This window comes from Triturus cristatus, chromosome 2_1, assembly GCF_964204655.1.
Source record: "Triturus cristatus chromosome 2_1, aTriCri1.1, whole genome shotgun sequence".
NCBI lineage: Eukaryota > Metazoa > Chordata > Amphibia > Caudata > Salamandridae > Triturus > Triturus cristatus.
Window position 1 is genome coordinate 279,579,731 of NC_140581.1, and position 25,322 is coordinate 279,605,052.

General features: G+C 42.7%; 1 protein-coding gene across 2 annotated transcripts in view; it reads right to left on the reverse strand.

Moving 5' to 3' along the window:
* NUP155 (nucleoporin 155) overlaps window positions 1-25,322 on the reverse strand; it is a 711,261-nt gene that overhangs the window by 525,960 nt on the left and 159,979 nt on the right. For both annotated transcript variants that reach the window (XM_085631101.1, XM_085631098.1), the window contains exon 16: window positions 5,629-5,717. In XM_085631101.1, coding sequence (XP_085487227.1) covers window positions 5,629-5,717 — 89 coding nt within the window. The remainder of the gene's footprint in view (window positions 1-5,628; window positions 5,718-25,322) is intronic.

The following is a 25,322-nucleotide window of genomic DNA, read 5'->3' on the forward strand; positions in this document are numbered from 1 at the left end:
CGAGAAGTGGGACACGATTGGCATCAGTAAAGTGGGAGACCTCTGGACGAGAGGGGGATTTAAAACATTCGAGACGCTGCAGACGGAGTTTCAGCTGCAGGGCAGTGAATACTTTCGGTATTTGCAGGTCCGTCATGCGCTGGGCTCCGTCTTCCCAGACGTCGCCTCCATCCCGGAGTCTTCCCCCCTGGAGGATAGAGTGCTGGATGGCCACGTTCCGGATAGCACGATCTCCCTCATTTACAAAAAATTGATCAATGACCGCTCGGGCCTGCTGACCGGCCTCCGTGAGGCTTGGGTTGCCGACGGGCTGGAGTTGGACGACGAAGACTGGATTTCCGCGGTGGCCTCTCCGAAGGAGGTGGCCATACCGGCTCGCCTTCGCTTCGTCCAGCTTAAGATACTCCACCGGGTTTACATGACGGGGCCAAGGCTTCTGCGTATGGGTTATGCTGAGGATGGGTTGTGTAAGCGTGGGTGTGGTGCTTTGGCGACTTTTTTGCATATTTTGTGGGAATGCCCGAAGGTGGAGCGATTCTGGCGTGGTGTGCATGAGGTCCTGCGTCTGGTTACGCATGTCGCGCTGTTGCCTGAAGCGAGGAGATGCCTGCTGAATGTGAACCAACTGATTACTCGGTTCCGCAGACGCGATGGGTGACTCTGGGATATATGATAGCTAAGCGTGACATCGCTCAACTGTGGGGATCCCAGCGGCGTCGGCCTGGAAAGAACATATGGATTGGTGCATGTTCCGAGAAAAGGTGGTGTATGTGGCGAGGGGCAAGCCTGGGGCGTGGGTGAAAATATGGGGCCCCTGGAACGCCTACCGCGGGGGTATCTGCGAGCCACCACTGCTGCCTGCTGCCTCACCGGCTCCGTCCCCCTAGTTGACCCCCTCCCCCAGCCCCGGGCACAGAGTTCCCCCAGTCCTGGACTTGTTTCCCTTCCCCCTCTTTAGATTCCTGTGGATGGTCGGGGTCCCTCATTTGAGGAGCACGTGTGGTTACCTTCGATTGCGGGTTGCCTTGCGGGTGTGGTTTTTCTATGTTGTTGTGTTTGTATAAAATGAAACCGTATTGTGGGCTTCGAGTCATGTGGCCCACGTCGTTGATGTCTCCTGATTTGCTTCTCTGTAACGCCAAGTGCCCTTTTGTAAGTTTGTCAGGCGCTCCTGTCACTCTAGCGGCCGGCCGGAAGGTTGTAGGCCCATACTTGTATATACTTGAGATTGCAATAAACGGTTTCAAAAAAAAAAAAAAAAAAAAAAAAAAAAAAAGGAATTAGACATACATAAAAAATGTCATATCTAAGCAGTGTTATGACCAATATTGAGAGAATGTGATGGTAAAAACAAGGATGATCTGTATAATTACATCCAGACCAATCATGGAGCTTGTTAAATAGGCAGGTAATGGTTTAAAATGATATTAGGGTGCGAATATGTTTACATGAGGGATCAAATTATGATTTGATGTTCTTGTTTATTTCACAGCCCTGATGATGTCCCAGGAGTGGACGAAACGCGTCGGCTGTTGAGATTATTTGAAATAAGGAATTGAAATTATCATCCTTGATAAGATTATTGGATCATAAATGGATGGAATGAACAATTGATGGATCAAAAGGAAATAATTGTGGAATGAAAAATAGACATTTATATGGAACAAGGATGAAAGAGCAATGTACATGGAACTAATTGAGGCATAAAAATTAAGAGGACATTTATGTGGAATCAACTTGATATTCTTCATTTTGGAAAGAATATGAGAACTGAGAGACATTCTTCATGTTGGAAAGAATATGAGAATTGAGAATAAATATTCTTATTGGTTAAATCAAAAATATTTGTTTTGAGATATTATGTTTAACATGGGTGCTCCTTGCATGTGTGAATAAGTAAAATTTTGGGAATGGTTTGACGATGACCATTTTAAAGTGAGCACCAACAGTTGAGTAATAGAGAGAGAATTGAGAACGATATTGTTACTCCCTGTGCGCACAGGTTTTGGACCCTCATCGTTGTGCTATTTTGACTGATACTCCAGATAGTTCAAGCATTGAAAGATGAGGGGAAAATGGTCTTACAACACCAACAGCCCAGGAAAAAAAAAGTATATTTAAAGATAGGATTTTTCAACCATGATTTGAGGAAGCAGCAGGGATTAAAAAGATAGAGAGCATGGTATAACACATTAAACTAAACCTCGAAAAAGAGAGACCACTTGATGTTTCAAAGTTAAAAATTGAACATGAAAAATTATCAGGGAATGTTTAGATCATGAGAATGTGAACCAATGTAAGGAAAAATAATTTCCCTGAAAGAGGAAATTACAATACGTGCAGTAACTACACACAATAGACTGACTCATTTGGCCCAAAAATATGAAATTAATGTTTCAGGTGGTTTTCCATTTCAGGAATGTTTCAAGGTACATATGGATGATGCAGCAACTGAGACGATGCGTTCTTTAGGAACGCGATTACACATCACAGAAATGGTGAAGTATATTTTTAAATAAAATGGGTTTGAAAAATTAGGAAACAAGTGGGCAAGGAAACATGAGAAGATAAAGAAGCCACCAGACCTAGCAAGGAAACAGGAGAAGAAAAAGAAACCACAGCTGCCCAGGCTCAGTTTAGTAGCCCCCGTCCTTATACGAGGGTGTGGATCTGGCTGCTGTGGTACGTTTGGCCATAGAAATGGAGTTTGCCCTGACTGGGCTACTTGGCTGGCACCAAAGCAGGTACAGTAGCCTACCGGGCCACCACAGTCACCACATTACTGTCAGCCCAATAGGGCTATCACAGTCATGAAGGATTGTAGTGGTTCCCACAAGGAAGCTCACTGAGAAACCGGGTGGTGAGCGGCTGCAGCATAACTCGCTCATGGCTTTGTTCTCTGACATTCTGTTTTCTTGCGGTGTTCCTCAATTCTGAGGACACACTGGGCTTCTCCTTCTGGACAGTCTCTCTTCATTCAGAGCCAGACAAACTCCTTCCCACTCTCAATAGGAAGGAACACTTCTAACCATTTCAGGCAGATCCTCCAGCAGAAAGTGGAGACTTCAGGTGGCATCCCATCAACTCTGGGAAACTAGCCCTGGTTGTACAGCAGTCATTCGAGCACTCTGTAGAGCTCTCCCTGCACTTATCACGAAGAACCTGAAACTGGAACAAAATGGGAAAGGGGGATCCCACTCATACATATTTTCTAAAAAAGGGATGCAGATCCACTGTCTCAAAGTGCAAAACCGGTTTGATGTGGTTCTCCTTTCAATTATACTCCTCAGTCTGGTCTTCAGACACAGCCTTTGTGTAGATGAATGCTTCTCGCGACTGGCAGCACTGAGCCTGTCTCCAAACTCAAGAACCCACAACACAAACAAAGCAGTGTGAGGTTTGTGCATCTGACTGTCATTAGCCTTTCTGAAGGCTAAGATGTAAACTAAAAAGGGCAGGCCTGAGCTAGACACTTCCTTACCTTGCACATAAGAAACTACAGTCCCATCCGTCACCCATACCATCAAACAAGTGGCAGTACTCAGGAAAATCTAATCTGTCGCCCCTTCCTAATAAAAGTCCTTAAAGAAATTCTAAAGGTAGCTCTGTCTTCATCTTCCTCACTTCAGTACCCAGATCTCCACTCTCAATCCATAGGAATGGCGGCAGTGCATTTCTGTTATCTAGGTAAGCTGTCCCCATCCTCATCTTTTTGCCATGCACAATCAGGGGCATCCAAAATTAATCATACTGGTTTCAATACTCAGACTCACTCACATACACAGTCCAATTACAGCATATATGGAACATGCACACTACGCACATGCACACTCTAGATACATATTGGATGGCAGACAAGGTTCTAGGCATTCACATCACAGCACAAGGAGAGTGTAAGTCACACTCTCAGGGACACAGATAAAATTTATGGCCACACCATCAATTCTAAAAGCATGTTATGCAGTTTCCACTTCTTCATATGCTATACCAAAGACCAGGACAGTAGTCCTCGGTCTACCCTGAGGAAATGACTGGTGCACCACTCCAAGTCACAAGACTGTTCCAGGACCTTTCACACACGCTTAAATTAACATGAAGCGATGTCCAAAGTAAAAGTCAGGATACGAGATACACATGCAGTTGGAAACTTGGGCATGGGAACAGACTTGTACATCATGTAGTGGCAGTCACGTCCCAGAAGAATGTGGCTAGAACGCTTCCTAATTAGTCATTCTACATTATTCTCTGTCGGAGGCATTCTTCTGTATGCCATGAATCCTGCCTTTGCGGACATGCTGTGGGATTAACTGTCCCGTAAACTACAGCTTAATAAAGATCAAATTAGTGCTTTATCTGCCTAGTAGAACCGGCATACTTCTAACATACCCATGTTACAGAGGTATAGGTTTTCCAATCAGCTACTACAAAAGAGGCCTCAATCTTGTTATACCACAAGCTATATAAAGTACTTTATTACCATTCTCAAAGTTAAAATAATGATCAGCAAATCGGTTTTGTTCCTTAAAGGCTTTCTTGTACACGGTCAAAGGCAACAGGTAATACCACAAATATGCAATTCATAGATCTTAAATGTAAGCTGAGAAACAACCAACATTCCGTTCACCTCACCTGAGTGAACCCCACTAACACCCTTCCTGGCAACAAAGTAACTTTCCACTTCTTTTGCTCCTCATCAAACGGACCTCAGAAACATCTCCCCTGGCAACTGAGTTACTCTTTGGTTTGTGGTTCTCATGCAGGTAAATCCACACATCTTCAATGAACTGACTAGTTCCCTATATTCCTTGTGCTGTTTGTTTGGGCGAATGTCACAAAACCTTTCAGAAATTGAGTCATTCTCTGTCTTACGTGTACTCCCTTGTGAGTGGGCATCCCAAATATTTTACTATGAAATGAGTAGAGAAACGTAAATCTATGAATCTACGATTGCAAAAATAGCATTGCATCATTTTACATTTCTCTCCAAAAGTAAAAAACAAGGCCAACAGAACATTTTATTAAAAACATCTCACATGCAGCCAACAGTGCAGAGAGGATACAAGGTGAACTGCCATAACGAGAAAGACACAGCAGTTGTCTGTAAGTCAAACACAGGTCCAAGTAAACATTAATTGACACTGGGCCTACGTAAATGGGTACTGGCATGACAGGGCTTAAAAAACACATGCAGAATGAAACAGTGATAATGTTGGACTGATTGTCTGGTATGATCCTCTTAATTCACTATATTTCAATTTAGCTCAGTTTCTACAAAAGTCATTTTTAAATATACACAGTGGATCTGTGCAGGATGTGGTGTGCATATAAAGACTCAAATTCTGCTAACATGCAACTGACATATTTTACTATATTACTGAGTCTGCAGAAAAATATTATCAATTTGGTTTGGACTATACTGCCTCAATTAAATGTTACTATGTATGCAGACCAGGTTGATAAAATCTTGCTGTGACAGTGGGTTTTTGTGTAGTATGACACATTTGTTTGTTTAATTTGTTTTATTTCAAATAATACACAATTAAAACAAAGAAATGTGCACTGTCAATATGTTTATTACTATACAAATGATAATCCTTAGATCCTGAAACACAAGTACTCAATACTCACCCATGTGAATGGGAGAACCTAAGATAGGCCCAACACTGCTTGGGGCTCCTAATGTAGAAGCAATCCGCATCTGAGCTTCTCCGCCATACCTTACACCAGCCAGCAGAAATTAAGAAAAAATATATGGATACATTTATTTATTATTCAGTATTTCAAAATATAGCTTTGCAAACAAACGTCTTTACAACCTTAAAAATATATTGTACTATCTTTTGCAAATGAACACGGATTTGAATAATACCTATGGCAACCTAAGTGCAAGAATGTTAGTCTCTCTAATTAAGTTTCCTTTAGTCTATATGTGAAACACTGCCAGAATTCAAACTTGTGAACTGCAAGACATGCCACTGGTTTGCATAAAATTAGCTGGCACAAACTAGCAGATACATAAATTCAAGAAGATGGCACCTAAGAAAGAGTACAGTTCTCCTATGTTGAATACTCCAATCACAACACTGTTAGAGCACAGAATACAAATAAAGTGTGGAACAGAATAGCACTTAGTTAAAAGGCCACAAGAGTAGCTTGCCATATGTTCTGCACTGCATTTCTCCCCAGTGTTACACACTGGAATATACGACTGCAAGCAAATGCTGTAGAAATCCCAGAGGAAGTACTGAGATGTAATCATGCAGGCTATGCAACCCATAATGGTGCATCACTGGTTAATGCTCTTGATGGTGAACAAATATTCATCTGGAAAACTGTGTAGGAGTGAGTGTCAGTGACTTCCCTCTTTCGATCACAAGCACTGTAATCATAAAAGGGATAACACTGCATGTTGTGAATGGAATGGGACACCTAAGCATGATTTGTGTCCTGCAGGCAAATGAGTCCCAGCCACCTCAAAAGCAGAGTAGTGACAACAAGCAAAGTATGCAACAAGTGGTGACTTCTACTCCAGTGTGTACACTTTACCACCAGTCAGCACTTATGAATGTTCACTAGGCGTTAGGGTCCTGAAGATGATAAGGTCACAAAAGATATACTGTAATAAGCCTTGTAGTGTAGTGTAACAATTGGGGAAAACAGCTAGTACCACTCTAAGAGACCTATTCAAAAGCACCTAATTGCTGAATCATTGTGCCTCAACAACTGTTTACAACACTGCACATAGGTGTTTGAAAATGGCTGGTGAAGCCTGAGGTTGCTTTTGTTTCTTCTTGGACAGTATATTTCCCAGGTAGACGTTCAATCAGTTATCCCTTCCGTTTCTGACTTCCTATGAACTGGAGGCTCCCCGAACGACATGACGGCTGCAGAATGATGAAGCAGGCTTATATTAGAAGTGGTGGGAGACCAAATCAGCCCTTCGTCTTAATAACTAGAGAGGATATTTTTCAAGTGACTCAAATGTCCTCCTGTCTTATTAGACTACTGGAACCAAACAGTTAAATAAGGAAGAAACACCACTACTCCCTCATCTATGTTGCCCATGGCATATAACCTGGACTTATAAGCAGGGCAGCTAGACAAGGGGTCCTGTGCTGCAGACCTCACACTCCCTCATTAACAGGGGGACTTTTAGTAAACACAGTGCATGTGGATGAGAACAGGTAAATAGACTATTTTAAACTATCTACCAATGGTCCACCACAGATATAGTTTAGATAGAGTAAGTAAGGGAGAAAACACTGTTAACAGTCATTATTTTGAATGCCAGCAACAAAAATCTGAAGTTTTTGGAGAAATACAGCAGACGAGTGGAGTTCCTGGATATTTGGACTGTGGGAGCACAAGGCCATATAGAGGTAGCATTGTATAGGATACCGACAGCTAAAAATACGCTCCTCCAATTTGGGAGCTTCCACCACAACTGTCAGAGAGATTCTGTCCCGTATGAAGAATTCTTAACAATAAGAAGGAATTGCACAAAAATGGAAAACTATGTGCAGAATGGGGAAGAATTGAAAAAGAGATTGACCCAACGTGGATACCTGAAGCGACTCAGTAGACAGGCTTTTAAGAGAGCCAAGTACTATAACCGACAAGCAATCTTTGGAGAGCAGAGGAAAAGGAATGTCAAAAAGGATAGATTATACCAATCTGAATTTTTTTAAGTGAAGATCTTTGAAAAGAATTGGAACATACTAAATACAAATAAAGAGGATCACAGATTGGAGAAACCTATGTTCACCTTCAGAAAAAATGCGAACCTCAGTGACAAACTTGTGCATTCACACTTCAAACAGAAAGAAGGGATGCATCAAAGCACTATTACAGGTGCTGCTCCTGTAAAAAGGAGCCATTGATGCGGCACATGCCATGCCTGTCGAAGAGCTGTAGTAACTGAGATATGGGAACATAATCATTACGCGATCAATCTAAAGGACATGAGGAACTGTAGAAGTTGCAATGTTGTCTACCTGCTCCTATGCCCCTGCGACCTAGGATTTGTTAGGTAGGGAGTTTAGGACATGGTATGGGGAGCATAAATCAGCAATAAGATCTAAAAAGATGCAAGCCCCAGTGGTCAAACTTGTATTGAAGCTGGACATGTAGAAAATGACCTCAGATGGCTCATGTTGGAGAAAATCAAAAGAAAACCAGGATGCTCCGAGATAAAGACCTTCAGGATTTTTACTCTAAAAACGAACAAAAGGGGCTTGAACACAGACATCTTGTGGCCAGGATCTTGAAAAAGTGTGGCATGGTATGTCCCCTTTTCTCCTGGATATGGATATTTCTGATTACTCCCTCAGTGACATCCTTATATTTCAATCTATCTAGGGCTCTGCTAAATGACTTTAAGTTCTGGTCTGGACAGAGCACTTCTGACTCATTAGGAAGCGACACAGATATGACATATGCACCCAGGTAGTAGTTGGATGTGTGTACATTGTTAGAAGACTTTTATAGCAATATGGAATTTCTCCCCTTACTTTTAATCTTGAACTGAATGTGCCCCTTAAGCTTATGTACACATTTAGAAATAGCCAGTGTTTAGTACCAGTGTAGTAGGGATAAGTAAGTATAGTAGGTAATTTTACCTCTCAATGGCGCCCGTATGAGGTACCTTGGGGGAGCGAGTTATCTATCTAGCCACACAGAGCGCACATGGTCATGTTTGTGTTTAAATGGAGCCCACCGTATCATATCAGGCTAGAGAGGAGTTTTGCTTGTGTATGCCAGTTGTAAAATAGGTGTCAGAATTTGGAAAAAGTAGAGGTATGTGCCGGAGCCCAATTTCGTTGGTATTCCATACCTGGTATAATCAGTTAGATTGGCCTTCTTTTCAACTGCTGAGGAGTATCAGATATTTGTACCTGGTCCCTAGCCATCACGGTAGCAGTAGGAAGGACGGTCTCTCAGAAAATGACTGATTCTTCCAAGATGTGGGGAGTGTCTTGGTGTGACTAGGATGTGGACAAAAGGTGTGTGAGGAACAAAATTCATTTATATCAGTGAATGGTAATAAGGGTACATAAAAATAAGACAGTTGTATATCAAAAGGGAGACATGATTATACATTCAGTTATTACTCCACTATACAATATATCAAACACTTTTTCAAAGATATATGACCAATTATCTAGAAAGAAGTGTGACAGTCGACGTTTCGGTCTTCATATGTGAATTTGTGAGACCATCTTCAGGACAAGAAGTTAAAAGTTGACCCCTACAAGTTAAAAAGTATATAATGAATATATAGACTATACATAACACACACCTAAGCCAAAAAACTTTAATAATTACAATTTGACTAATCAACGTATAAAGGAAATCAATTTTATCGTTTAACAAATGATGTATCAGTCAATTAAACATCCAATAATAGTTAGACATACTAAAACGGTGAAACACTTAAATCAAGGCAGAGTGGTCAATTATATTAAGGCTCCATCTTACTAAATTATTTACACTGTGCTTCAACCATGATCGTTTAAAGTATGAATTCATGTCCTTTCATTTCACGGACAGACATTGCTAAATACTTATTCTGTATCTTCACTAGTAGTGACATATTCAAATGGCATATTATAAGGAAAAAACTCGATTTGTCCTTTCCGTAAAACTCAATAAATTGTATGGATATCTACAGGTTGTTATAGATGCCTCCGGACATGTATGAATCGAATCACAACAAGGTTTTTACAGAATAAGGGGGAAATCAATCATAGTTGTACTTCAAACGGTGAAATTATTCATATTAAAATGTGAGAAGCTGTTATTGAATCACCGTAATAATCAATAAAGGTTCAATATGTACTCTAACCAAGAGAGATATCATTCGACTAATGCAAGTAATCGAAGTAATTTTACCTCGTAATGTTTGATTTAATTAGAAAAGTCGCGGATATCTTGCTTTCTGTGGGTTGAGATTTGGATCATAACATCTCGGTTGGCGCTATGTAAAGAAAGATCGTATCGTAAATCTTCACTGCTTTAAGGCGACTTAACGTGTATACTAACCCAAGAAATAAAAGTATATCACAGTACCTTTTAAATTTAAGGATATTTGAGAAGCAAACTGTCAACGTATTAACGGTACTGTATGGTTGCGGGCAGAGTACGGCATTCGGGCATTTAAAAACTGCAAGAGGAGAATGAGAGCATTTAGTCTGTTATAGTTACAGTTGTTAGTGATCGCATACAAATTAAGTGAAAGAAATATCAACCGACCTAGTGATGGTCTTATTGTTGGTTCAGACGAAGTAACGCCAAATATGAAGGGCGCTCTATTCGCTTCCTGCGAAAATCGAGGACTGGAAATTGCTGCCACAGTTAGGGGGCGTTTTACTTATTTCCCTCGAAAATTACTGTAAAGGGAAAATGGGTAGTATTAAGTTAAATTGTACTACCTTGGGGACATTGTTGGCAAAAGCCAAACAGGAAGATATCAACTAACCTGGCGTAAGTACAGCAGTCATCTCAGTTGAATCGCGGCGTGTAGCACTGGGATTGCCGAGATCGGGTTGTCTTAAATATACGTATTGCAACGGTATAGAGATAGGACTTGAAATTAGGTCACATGGTATGCCGGTAAAGATATACGTGTCGGCCATGTTGGAGTGGGGTAATAGCATCATGTTGTTCGAATTTTGAGGTGGATCGGCAGCCACGCTCGAATGTAATATGTCTGTCAAGTTCTTTTAGTATATTGGTAATATACTAATTATATTCTGTTTTCACATATTCGAACCCTGTGGTCGACGTATATAGAACAAAGTATTGGGATGTACCTCCAATTAAACCTGTGTAACAAAAAGCTGAAATTAGGACATTCATTATATGTAAAGGACGGAGTTTGTTCATCACATGGTGTCAAGGATTGTATATATACAGACACATATTGTGTTCTCTATGTCACACCATTAAGACTACTACGCCATTAATACAGTCAAAAATTAGATACTATACATTTTTGTTACATGGTTATTGCAAATATTTATATTACATATATTCAAAAGGCTGTTAAAATCAAGAATATCCTTATTATCATCAGTGGTACTTCGGTTAGCGGCTGTAACATTAACAGTTTAATACACAAAGATATAGATCAAATCATCGTATAACCCTATATACTGTTAAAAAATAGCTATTATACATAGGGCTATAGCTATTGTAGATTATACGTCATAAAGCGGTATCTATTACAGATTACAGATTCCATATCGCCAGATTGTAGCTACAGTCTACAGACATGCTAAAGTGTGCCATTCGGATGTTGAATTGAGACCACGGTTGATCAAATCTGTCATACAGATCAATCTACCTTCCTTAATGGTCAAGAGTCGGTCTACATTACTTTGTCTCTTAGAGGGTTTGATCACATCTAGTACCCACCATTTCATATCTTTATCTGAATGACCCTGTCTCTGATAATGCTCCACTAGTGGTGCGTTTTCTGTGTGGCATCTTATCCGAGATTGATGTTGTAGGATCCTTTTCTTGATTGGTTGAACTGTTTTGCCAATATAATGTAATTTGCAGGGACATTGTATGCAATAAATTACATTACATGTATTACAATTTGAGAATGATTTAAGGGCAAAGGTAATACCGTTGATGGTACATTTTTTAATTGTTTGCGAGGTGTTGCATGCTAAACACATATTGCACTTGAAATGTCCGACAATGGGGACCAGCTGCCTCATGTTGTCTACTGTGTTGTTAGGACGGTCTTCATACGCTTTCACCAATCGATCTCTAAGGTTAGTTCCCCTTTTGAAAGAAAATAGGGGTTTTGACTGGAATTCAGGGAGATTTCTTAATAAATTCCAGTGTCGACTGACAATCTTCTTTATAGCATTAGCGTGAGTTCCGAAAGTCGAGACACAAACCAGATGTGGTTGTTGTGGCCGATCTTTCACAGTCAATAACGTTTCTCTGTTGTTATACCATGCACGTTTCATGGATTTTTTAAAAAGTTTGGAGGGGTACCCCCTAGCTTTTAATTTTTCTGTAAGTTTTTTAGCCTCAATGAAGTAGTCATTTTTAAAGGTACAGTTCCTGCGTAAACGCAAGAACTGCCCAAAAGGGAGGCCATCTTTGAGGGCTTGAGGATGGTGGCTCTGATATTCAAGCAGAGTATTTCTGGACGTTGGTTTTGTATACAAGGTGGTATATAGATGGTTAGTAATATCATTTTTGATAGTTATATCCAGAAAATTGATCTCCGCATTGTTAGATTCCATGGTGAATTTCAGGTGTGGATTTCTATGGTTGAGCCAAACGTGGAAGGTGTTGAGTTCTTCCTTTGTGCCATGCCAAACAAGGAAGACATCATCTATATAACGAAGCCACTTCCTGATGTTGGAGGAAAATGGGTTCGTTACATTGAATATAAATTCGTTCTCAAATACAGAGACATAGATATTCGCAATGTCTGGGGCGTAAACAGCTCCCATCGCTACTCCTTTTCGTTGTTGATAAAAAGTATTTTGAAAAAGGAAAAAATTCTCACACAGAGAGATACGAACACATTCAATAATGAATTCTGTAGGCACCTGATGTGGTCTGGCTCTAGTGTCTAGAAGGTTGCATAGAATCTGTAGAACTTCCTCTTGAGGAATGTTTGTATAGAGGCTCTCTATGTCCATAGAGACCAGATATTCATTCAGGGGATCAAAGTCAAAGTTTTCGACTATGTTAATCACGGCCATAGTGTCCCGAATGTATGCAGGATGGTTAACAGCAAATGGTCTAATAAAGAAATCTGCATATTGGGCCAATGGCTTCAAGATGGAATTGCAACCCGAAACTATCGGGCGCCCAGGTGGATTTAGAGGGTCTTTGTGTACCTTTGGGAGCAGGTATATAGCAGGGACAGTCGGAGTTTTATTAATGAGGAAGGCAGATTCTTTCTCCGAGAGCCAACCACCATCGAAACCTAACTTGCTGAGTTTTGATATTTCTGAAGTAAGTCTGTTTGTGGGATTAGTTGCAAGTTTCTTGTAGTGTATAGGGTTGGATAATTGTTTAAGAGCCTCTTCAGTATATTTGTCCTTGTCCCAAAGGACTATCCCACCGCCCTTGTCCGCAGGTTTTATCAGGACATTAGGGAGTGATTGAAGATTCTGCAGTGCAACTTGTTTTTCTTTAGAGAAATTAGATTTATACTGTATTTTCTGTTTGAAGAGATTATCAATCTCAATGAGAATTGCATTCTCAAATGTTAGTATTTCCTTTTTTACCATAGAGTTGCTCGGGTAAAATGTTGATTTGTTTTTTAGGCCTGTGACATCGTTGTTAGGACAATTTTCCTTTTCTGTGAAAAAGTTTTTTAATCTCACAGTGCGGAAAAATTTATAGATTTCTAAATTAGTTGGGACAAGGACAAATATACTGAAGAGGCTCTTAAACAATTATCCAACCCTATACACTACAAGAAACTTGCAACTAATCCCACAAACAGACTTACTTCAGAAATATCAAAACTCAGCAAGTTAGGTTTCGATGGTGGTTGGCTCTCGGAGAAAGAATCTGCCTTCCTCATTAATAAAACTCCGACTGTCCCTGCTATATACCTGCTCCCAAAGGTACACAAAGACCCTCTAAATCCACCTGGGCGCCCGATAGTTTCGGGTTGCAATTCCATCTTGAAGCCATTGGCCCAATATGCAGATTTCTTTATTAGACCATTTGCTGTTAACCATCCTGCATACATTCGGGACACTATGGCCGTGATTAACATAGTCGAAAACTTTGACTTTGATCCCCTGAATGAATATCTGGTCTCTATGGACATAGAGAGCCTCTATACAAACATCCCTCAAGAGGAAGTTCTACAGATTCTATGCAACCTTCTAGACACTAGAGCCAGACCACATCAGGTGCCTACAGAATTCATTATTGAATGTGTTCGTATCTCTCTGTGTGAGAATTTTTTCCTTTTTCAAAATACTTTTTATCAACAACGAAAAGGAGTAGCGATGGGAGCTGTTTACGCCCCAGACATTGCGAATATCTATGTCTCTGTATTTGAGAACGAATTTATATTCAATGTAACGAACCCATTTTCCTCCAACATCAGGAAGTGGCTTCGTTATATAGATGATGTCTTCCTTGTTTGGCATGGCACAAAGGAAGAACTCAACACCTTCCACGTTTGGCTCAACCATAGAAATCCACACCTGAAATTCACCATGGAATCTAACAATGCGGAGATCAATTTTCTGGATATAACTATCAAAAATGATATTACTAACCATCTATATACCACCTTGTATACAAAACCAACGTCCAGAAATACTCTGCTTGAATATCAGAGCCACCATCCTCAAGCCCTCAAAGATGGCCTCCCTTTTGGGCAGTTCTTGCGTTTACGCAGGAACTGTACCTTTAAAAATGACTACTTCATTGAGGCTAAAAAACTTACAGAAAAATTAAAAGCTAGGGGGTACCCCTCCAAACTTTTAAAAAAATCCATGAAACGTGCATGGTATAACAACAGAGAAACGTTATTGACTGTGAAAGATCGGCCACAACAACCACATCTGGTTTGTGTCTCGACTTTCGGAACTCACGCTAATGCTATAAAGAAGATTGTCAGTCGACACTGGAATTTATTAAGAAATCTCCCTGAATTCCAGTCAAAACCCCTATTTTCTTTCAAAAGGGGAACTAACCTTAGAGATCGATTGGTGAAAGCGTATGAAGACCGTCCTAACAACACAGTAGACAACATGAGGCAGCTGGTCCCCATTGTCGGACATTTCAAGTGCAATATGTGTTTAGCATGCAACACCTCGCAAACAATTAAAAAATGTACCATCAACGGTATTACCTTTGCCCTTAAATCATTCTCAAATTGTAATACATGTAATGTAATTTATTGCATACAATGTCCCTGCAAATTACATTATATTGGCAAAACAGTTCAACCAATCAAGAAAAGGATCCTACAACATCAATCTCGGATAAGATGCCACACAGAAAACGCACCACTAGTGGAGCATTATCAGAGACAGGGTCATTCAGATAAAGATATGAAATGGTGGGTACTAGATGTGATCAAACCCTCTAAGAGACAAAGTAATGTAGACCGACTCTTGACCATTAAGGAAGGTAGATTGATCTGTATGACAGATTTGATCAACCGTGGTCTCAATTCAACATCCGAATGGCACACTTTAGCATGTCTGTAGACTGTAGCTACAATCTGGCGATATGGAATCTGTAATCTGTAATAGATACCGCTTTATGACGTATAATCTACAATAGCTATAGCCCTATGTATAATAGCTATTTTTTAACAGTATATAGGGTTATACGATGATTTGATCTATATCTTTGTGTATTAAACTGTTAATGTTACAGCCGCTAACCGAAGTACCACTGATGATAATAAGGATATTCTTGATTTTAACAGCCTTTTGAATATATGTAATATAAATATTTGCAATAACCATGTAACAAAAATGTATAGTATCTAATTTTTGACTGTATTAATGGCGTAGTAGTCTTAATGGTGTGACATAGAGAACACAATATGTGTCTGTATATATACAATCCTTGACACCATGTGATGAACAAACTCCGTCCTTTACATATAATGAATGTCCTAATTTCAGCTTTTTGTTACACAGGTTTAATTGGAGGTACATCCCAATACTTTGTTCTATATACGTCGACCACAGGGTTCGAATATGTGAAAACAGAATATAATTAGTATATTACCAATATACTAAAAGAACTTGACAGACATATTACATTCGAGCGTGGCTGCCGATCCACCTCAAAATTCGAACAACATGATGCTATTACCCCACTCCAACATGGCCGACACGTATATCTTTACCGGCATACCATGTGACCTAATTTCAAGTCCTATCTCTATACCGTTGCAATACGTATATTTAAGACAACCCGATCTCGGCAATCCCAGTGCTACACGCCGCGATTCAACTGAGATGACTGCTGTACTTACGCCAGGTTAGTTGATATCTTCCTGTTTGGCTTTTGCCAACAATGTCCCCAAGGTAGTACAATTTAACTTAATACTACCCATTTTCCCTTTACAGTAATTTTCGAGGGAAATAAGTAAAACGCCCCCTAACTGTGGCAGCAATTTCCAGTCCTCGATTTTCGCAGGAAGCGAATAGAGCGCCCTTCATATTTGGCGTTACTTCGTCTGAACCAACAATAAGACCATCACTAGGTCGGTTGATATTTCTTTCACTTAATTTGTATGCGATCACTAACAACTGTAACTATAACAGACTAAATGCTCTCATTCTCCTCTTGCAGTTTTTAAATGCCCGAATGCCGTACTCTGCCCGCAACCATACAGTACCGTTAATACGTTGACAGTTTGCTTCTCAAATATCCTTAAATTTAAAAGGTACTGTGATATACTTTTATTTCTTGGGTTAGTATACACGTTAAGTCGCCTTAAAGCAGTGAAGATTTACGATACGATCTTTCTTTACATAGCGCCAACCGAGATGTTATGATCCAAATCTCAACCCACAGAAAGCAAGATATCCGCGACTTTTCTAATTAAATCAAACATTACGAGGTAAAATTACTTCGATTACTTGCATTAGTCGAATGATATCTCTCTTGGTTAGAGTACATATTGAACCTTTATTGATTATTACGGTGATTCAATAACAGCTTCTCACATTTTAATATGAATAATTTCACCGTTTGAAGTACAACTATGATTGATTTCCCCCTTATTCTGTAAAAACCTTGTTGTGATTCGATTCATACATGTCCGGAGGCATCTATAACAACCTGTAGATATCCATACAATTTATTGAGTTTTACGGAAAGGACAAATCGAGTTTTTTCCTTATAATATGCCATTTGAATATGTCACTACTAGTGAAGATACAGAATAAGTATTTAGCAATGTCTGTCCGTGAAATGAAAGGACATGAATTCATACTTTAAACGATCATGGTTGAAGCACAGTGTAAATAATTTAGTAAGATGGAGCCTTAATATAATTGACCACTCTGCCTTGATTTAAGTGTTTCACCGTTTTAGTATGTCTAACTATTATTGGATGTTTAATTGACTGATACATCATTTGTTAAACGATAAAATTGATTTCCTTTATACGTTGATTAGTCAAATTGTAATTATTAAAGTTTTTTGGCTTAGGTGTGTGTTATGTATAGTCTATATATTCATTATATACTTTTTAACTTGTAGGGGTCAACTTTTAACTTCTTGTCCTGAAGATGGTCTCACAAATTCACATATGAAGACCGAAACGTCGACTGTCACACTTCTTTCTAGATAATTGGTCATATATCTTTGAAAAAGTGTTTGATATATTGTATAGTGGAGTAATAACTGAATGTATAATCATGTCTCCCTTTTGATATACAACTGTCTTATTTTTATGTACCCTTATTACCATTCACTGATATAAATGAATTTTGTTCCTCACACACCTTTTGTCCACTTTTCATTTCTCTTTATTCTGATTGTACAACTGTTTTGAAATCAATGTAAATAGAGATCCATATATACATATGACTATTGCATGATGTATAATCGTTTGGAATCTAAAAGATAAGATTGATCTCACTTATAGGTATATATTTATCCTATAAACAAGTCACACAACTAAGTTTTCAACAAACCCCTTGAAGGCACATCCTACCCATACATATTATCTGCCCAAGCCCTCAAGGGTATATTGGGTTATCCATTACACAGATTTTGGTGTGACTAGGACCTGCGCGGACGGGCCCCGTAACAACAAACGCTGGGAAGATAGAAAGCGCCGTATGAGGTAAATTTATGTTGTATACTTACCAACGTGGTAGGAATTTAAACTAGGGATTGCCAGGTTTTTGTTAGAGAATCGTAATGTTAGTGCGGAGGGATTTATTAAGCTATGAACACTAAGCCCATTCTAGCTTCTGTACCAGAGCATTTCTGTAACCCTTTTTGATTAGTTTTATCAGGATGTCCAAACGGAGCATACTCCTGTGAGACTGGTTGCGAGCGAGCCCAGTAGTAAATGTTTGTCGTAGAGCTGGAAAAATAGAGTGTTAAGGCATATTAGTACGGGAAACATCCTTTACCCCGCATACGTTAGTACGGTTGCCATTACCCTGCATTTCTTACACCACAAAATCTTTTACAACGCAGGGCTTTACATCGCAATCTATTCCCCAAAGTAACGCCCGGGGGAGTTAGAATAGTATATTGCGATGTAATGGGGAATGCGTTGTAATGGATTGTGTTGTAAAGCCCTGCGTTGTAAAATATTTTATGGTGTAAAAACTGTGGGGTAAGGGCATGCGGAGTAAAAGTGTGCGGGGTAAAGTGTCCTATTGATTAGTACACAAGCCTCGACACTAGGTATACTCTTCAATCTGTACTTTTTCAGATTTTATCTTGGTAGCTCTATAACGAATCCGTGTTGAAACATACTCCCTCATTTTAGGACCAAATCTCATACCATGGGTTCCTATAGGAAAAAAAGTGTTAGCAGGTTCTTGAGTGAGTACACAAATTACGTGTGGGAGTTTTGGGAGTTAGGACCAATGATCCCAAGGTCTAGATGGGTACTCGAGTTGCAACACCAGCGGCACAGGGGCGGCCGGGTGCAGGGGCCCAACATTAGCCAATGGGCCTAAGGGGGCCTTCGGTTAAGGACTGCTTACGGGCAGGCCACTCAGGTGTGGGAGCCAAGCTCCTGGGGTTAAGATCAGCACTGCAGGGGGCCAACAATCAGCACTGGAGTTGCTCCACCAGTGGCACAGGGGCAGCCATGTGCAGAGTGCCAACACGACATCGGGTACCCAATGGATAGCAATGAAGATCTTTAGTTCGAAAAGAGGCTGCAGGCTAGGGTAGGGAGACTTCCAAAAGGCGACCACCAGCTGGAGAGGTAAGCTGGGATTTGGGGTATGCTTGGACACAGTTGGTGGAGTCACCCAAGGCCCAGGGGTGTCTTTCGGCGATGGATTCTGCTGACCGCCTATGGTCACGGTCCAGTTCTCAAGACCGCTTCGGTTGCTGTCGTGGTCTTCTTACCGCCTTTGCTCCCGTTGACCCTTCATGTTGAAGCTGCAGGTGTCGTCTCGAAGCCTGTGGGAGGTAAGGGGTCACCAGATCCTAGGTCAGGATCGCTGGGGAGACCTTCTTGGTGTGTTGGACCACTCGGGCCGTGGCGGCCAGTTGCAGAGTGGTTCAGGGCCGTCGGGTTCCAGGTTCTGGTCTTGGAGTCTTTGAGTTGAGCAAATCCGGTACTCACGGAAGACAAAGTTTGTAAGGTGGGTGCAAGGCAGGTCCTTCTGGGTCTGGGGGGCTGCTGACTGCTGGACACATTCGTTGTTTTGCTGTAGGGAGGTCTGAGTCGGGACAGGCCGGTAGGGCTGGGGCCAAAGCACTTGGTGTCCTCTTCTTCCTGGGTCAGCAGGGCCCTTTGGTCCTTCTACTTTCTTCCTCGTATCCGAGGAGGCAAGGCTCAGGGTTGCCCCTAAATACTAGGTTTAGGGGCGTTCGAGCGGTGTGCAGGTCGGGACCAATGGGTCCCTTCCTTGGGGTGGGTACACCGTCTATTATGCCCCCTCCAGTGGGAGGGGGAATGAGCCTCTTCCTACTTGGCCGAGTCTTCATGATGGAGGGGACTGAGATGTGTGCTTCACCTCGCCTCCCCCACCTGAGAGATGGTGTTGGCAAAGGTGGGCACACTTCTCTTCCTAACTTGGTTTTCCCACTGCCTCCCCCGTCCAAAGTGGGGGCCAGAATCGTTGGGAGTGAGTTGCTAGGGACAGCAAAAGGCGGGACAGCTTCTAAAGGTGGTAGGCCTTTGAAGCTTCCCCTTCATGGACCCAGCCCATCCTGGGGGAGGAGGCATGAAACCTCTGCATAGGATGGGCTTGGTTTCTGGACCCAGAGAGCAGAGGCTCTCTACCCAGGGGTTCTAAACCTGTCTGGTGGTGGCAAATGGTGGGCAGCCATTCAGGAACCACACCAGGACTGGTCGATTTTCAGGGGCATCTCTACAATGCCCTCTGAGTGCATTTTACTTTAAATCCCACACTGGCATCAGTGTGGGTTTAATGTGCAGCGAAGATTGCTACCAAACTTCCCAGTTTTTAGTAAAGCCATTAAGAAGCTGTGGAGTTCGTAGTGACCAGGTCCCAGACCATATACTCTTCATGGCTTTACTACACTTACAATGTCTAAGAATGGACTTCGACAATGTAGGGGGCACAGGGCTCATGCCACAGTGCCCTCTCTTGAGGGTTAGTGCACCCAGCTAGGGAGGGGGACTTACCCAGTCCTCAGGCACTGGGTTTTAGGCATGGCACACAGGTATGTGTGTCATGTCGACTCTTCACTTTTCTATGCACCAAAACACGCAGCCTGCAGTGGTAGGGAGTGGGTGTTACAGTGCAGGGCCTCTAAGGGAGGTACTATAGGTGCTGCAGTCCATAAAGGCCTTCCCTGGTCACAGTGCCCTTGGTACCCATGGTATCTCTTACAAGGGGCTTACCTGTGGCCAGGGATGTGCCAATTGTGGGAACACAGGTACAGTCTTGGGAAAGAACACAGCCCCTGGGAACCCTATTGGCAGGGACCCAGGGCACATCAAGTTAGGTTGCATCAGATGTTAGGCAAAACGTGGGGGGTAACCGTGCACAAAGGGGCACTTTCCTACATATACCATCTATTTTTCATAAACCTGCTTGTAGTGAATATCCACCGTAATGTATCATGTTTAAAAATGAAAATTTAGGGTGCAGCCTGGCCACCTAACATGGCAGCCGCGACTCCCTGGAGCTCTGGTCCAACTCAGAGAATCCTGGTGAGATTCTGCAAAACCCTGTCACCAGCAGCCACCTACACGCCTCGTATTCCGGGGCAGAACCTGCCTCCTTCATCTGCTTCATTGACTCTCCTGCCCACTAACCCCCATCTCACCCCTGGCGGTTTTGCGAAGTACACCTGGGACCTTCATCTCGACAGCTCGAATGGTGAAGGGAGTAGGGGGACTGGCTCTTCTCAGGGGAAGATTGACCGTTTCACAAGGCCATGAGGGGGCCAGACTGCGACCCAGCATGGGTGCTCCAATGTAGCTGCAATGGACCCCATGGGTGAGCCTACATTTAGATCAGAAATCCTGCCAACCATAGGAGACTCCGCAAAGGCACTGGATGGCGCAGGGTCAAAGATTTCGACGGCAAGACCTTCGCAAGGAGGCCGAAAGAGGTCGAAACCAGAGTCTCCTTAGTGGAAGATGACTTACGCCTTCTAAAGAACTTGAGGTTAAAAAGCAGTTGAAGAGGCGAGCCGAGGACACAGAGGGTAAATCCTGGCACAACAATCTGCGCCTGGTGTAAGTCCCAGAAGGTTTGGAGGGGAACTACTTTGAAAAACCTTTCTCAATCTGGTTTAAAACCTGGATTCTAACACAGGACTTGTCCTCGTGCTTCGTCATTGAGAGGGCACAGAGGAACGAGAAACCATCTCCTGGCAACACCGCCCTCTCCCTCCCACCCACCCAGTTATACCTAGGCTGCTTAACTATTTTGGGAAAGTGCCCCATTTTGACCTGGTCCCCCCACTTTTTTGCATGGTAAATGATGGTGGTTTCAACAGATTCTAATGTGATTTATACATTAACAATCAGCTGTCATACTATGTGGTAGTTTGAAAGATACATCAGGGTCATACTAGTGAGTCTACAGATAGTAAACTACCAAATTTCCCAATTCATCCGCCCTTCCTACAGGCCGCCCTTGATATTTTCTTTGTCTGGGGAATAATTCAAGACAGTAATGTGTCAACATGAAGGTATAGTTAACGTATATTCTTCATAATGGAGGATGAGGTTAATTGCATCTAGGGAGCTCTGTTAACACAGCTAAGGATTAGGGGGTGGGGGGGGGGGGGGGGAGGGGGCAGTAGCAGGCGAACCGTGTAGTGTACCTGGTAAGGTTTGCTGAGAAGGGTCCCTCAAGCAGTCCACCAGAGCCCCCTTTGCCAGTGCAGTGTCCGGGGACCCTAGACTCCACCAGCCTCTTGCAACTGTCCTTACCCCTCATATCCTGCCCATCTCTTGTTCCTTGCGCCATCTGTTGATCCGTGTTGAACAGTTCCTAGTTATTTCTCTCTTCACTAACAGGTAAGCAAGATCTTAGAACCTACTTGTCATTTTAGTTTTGAATGTAAGTGGGAACCATTTGAAAAGGCAGTGCCCAGGGGAGCAGGGAACCTCCTTTAATAGGACATACGCAACTACGGTCGTTACCTTATCCCACTAAGTTCCCAGTGTCGGGCATGTCTGCAACATATGCATTAGCTTGGCTCCACCCTCCCTGCTCCTTGGACAGGACGCTTCAGTTATTTGAAAATATCTATGAATGCACCCAGGGGTCCTACAGGTTCTGTGCATTCTGTAGTAATTAATTTGTTTGAACCGGGCATTCATAGATGTTTTAGGAACCCTCTCAAGTATCATCTCCCAGTCCTTGTCTAGTATGGGAATTTCGAGATCCTCCTCCCATCAGGTTTTGAGGGACTCAAGAGGATGAAGCATGTCATTGCGTATTGTCATATATAGGTAGCTCACTGCCATAAAGGTCCCTGAGGATGATACGGTATAAGGACAGGTCGCGTGAGTATGCAGTTCAAGCATAGATCTCCAGTGCGCTGACAAATTATGTGATTTCGACTGAAAGTGCACTGGGTTCCTACTAACCAGGTCCTCAGTGCCACAGCTCTTTCCCAAAACTGTACAATTATTTGCCCCAATTGGCAAAACCTTTAGCACCCTCTGTAAGTCCCTAGTAGGTAGTACTCTTAGTACCTAGGGCCTGAGGTACTAAAGAGGGTCCCTAAGGGTAGCAGCACAAATTGTGCCACCATAAGGGACCCCTCACCAAGCACACGCAGGGCTGCTATTGCAGGCCGCGTGTCTTGGTGCAGACAAAAGTGAAAACATGACTTGTCTTCTACCACTGCATTAAATATTTATAAGTCACACCTACAGCAGCCTAACAGCTCTGAGGCAGGTCACTGAATATTACATGTGAGGGCATACCAGAAAGAGCAGGTATGGCCCTGTGCTGGTCAGTCCTATTACTGTCAGTGGAAGTGTATAGGGCAGCCATTTAAAAACACGTGCTGGACACTGGCAATACATGCACACAGAGGGCACCTTTGCGGTGCCCCTTGAAAACCTACCAGTGTCTGGTGTCCTTGCTGACTGGTTTCTGCCAGCCTTCCCCCTGCGATGCTGTTCTGACTTCCTAGGGTAAGAGCCTTTTGTTCTCAAGAGACCAAGAGCCTGTCCGGGAAGAGTGTCTAACACTCCCTCTCACAGGATGACCTGTAGATAAGGCTTCCTTGGGCGGCAAGCCTCAAAGAGCTGCTGCCTTTTAAATGCAAATCTGGCTCCCCTCACAGGAGAGGAAGCAGACTCCTTTGCCCAGGACCCTCTTGGAACCTGGACAGGTGGGAAAATTAGCTAGTCAGGTAGGCATGCCACCTCCAGGCTAGTACCACCCCCAACACTGGCTACTGTGAGGTGGACAACTTCTGGGACAAGATTATGCCCACTTCCGACACGAAGTGGTCACATAGGGGGCGTAGTGACCCCAAGGGTCAGTAGCCAATTGGCTACCACCCTACACTTCCCTAGCATCCCTGTATTTAGGAGAGCCCCTGTCACCAGAGAGGCAGATCCGGATGACCTATGAAGAGAGGACACAGAAGAGCCGCAAAAGCAGAGCAGAGAGAAAAAGCAGGTGATCTGGTACCAGCCCCACCGGCCTGTCTGCATCCCTGGTCGAAAACTGAGCCAAAGTTGACTTGTCCTGCAGCTGTTGACTCCAGAAACCTGGGAGGGCTGCCTGCTTCAAAAAAGATTCAAGACCTACCATGAACAGCAGACCTGTTCTAAAGAAACTCCAAAAGAGAAGACTTTGAGGCCTCCGGAACCGCCAAAACCCGACACCAGAAGTCACCACTGAACCCTTCGCCTCCAACCCCAGTTGAAGTGGGCCACCGGTGTAAACGAGGTCCCACAGGCCTGCAAAGCTTGAGTCCATCGCGGTTTCGCCCTCGTGGACTGCCCCCTACATCACCTGTATCATCTGTGATAAGCCTAAGGCTGCTTGACCACACTACCCCCTAATAAAGCACTTTGGGATTGCATAGAAATACCCGGTCCACTCATAGGGGAACCCCAGGTCTCTTTACACAATAGATCAGATTCTTCATATATCACATAAAGAGCCAGCTCCCTACAACTATCGACAGAGATGCCATCATCCGTGCAGCCCGGACCCAACAAACTGTCTCTTTGCAATCCGCAAAGATCATGATTTTTCTAGACTATACCACAAGAGTTCAGCAACACTGAAAAACATAAAATGACACGGGCTGACTAAATCAACTCCTGGCAGGAACTCTGGCCAAGACAGAGAGGAACACTCTTCAGTGTCCGAGAGCCATCATAAAACGGTTTAGGACATGGGGTTTTAATGGGCTGCTACATAAACAAACGGAGAGCAGTTTTACAATATGTTAAAAACCAAGTCTGAAGTTCTACTATTACGAGAGACCCACCTATTGAGAATAAAGTGCAACATTTTGGGCCATGTTAGCTACCATAGGTTAGGCCACACTGCATACGTCAGTGGAACATGGCAGTGGCAATTCTCCTACATAAGACCTTCCCATTGGTCATGTACAAGACACTGATCCACAACGACCACAATGGCTTTATGCCAGGCAGAGGATCCAGACATTGTTTACGGCATGTCCATCTCATACTTGCTAATTTCATTGGCCATTTTTAATGTTGGCACTTCGAAAGATGAACTTAGGCCCAGGCTTTTTGGATTACTTTTCGGCCTTGAATACTGTTCCCCTGGAATAGATCAGAACCCTGATAGGGATGCCCTCTCTCCCCCGGCCTCTTCGCCTTGGCAATAGAGTCACTGGCTTTATGGATTAGAGTTGATGCCCAACTTGAAAGGTTGAACTGGCCTGACATTTCGGAAGACAGAATATCCTTCTGTGCAGACGATTTGCTGCTCTACATGTAGGACCCAGTCAGCTTGTTGCCAAGGCAACAGAAGATAGTCCAGAACTATGGGGAGGCATCCGGCCTGGTGGTTAACAGCATAAGTCCACTTACATACAGATATTGGATAATAGGCCACATCCAACTTTATGTGCCCCCATGCAGATGGTGGATGATCACTTACGGTATTTGTGCATAATAGCCACTCTGCAGGCAGAGGAGGCCTTAAGCCACATTC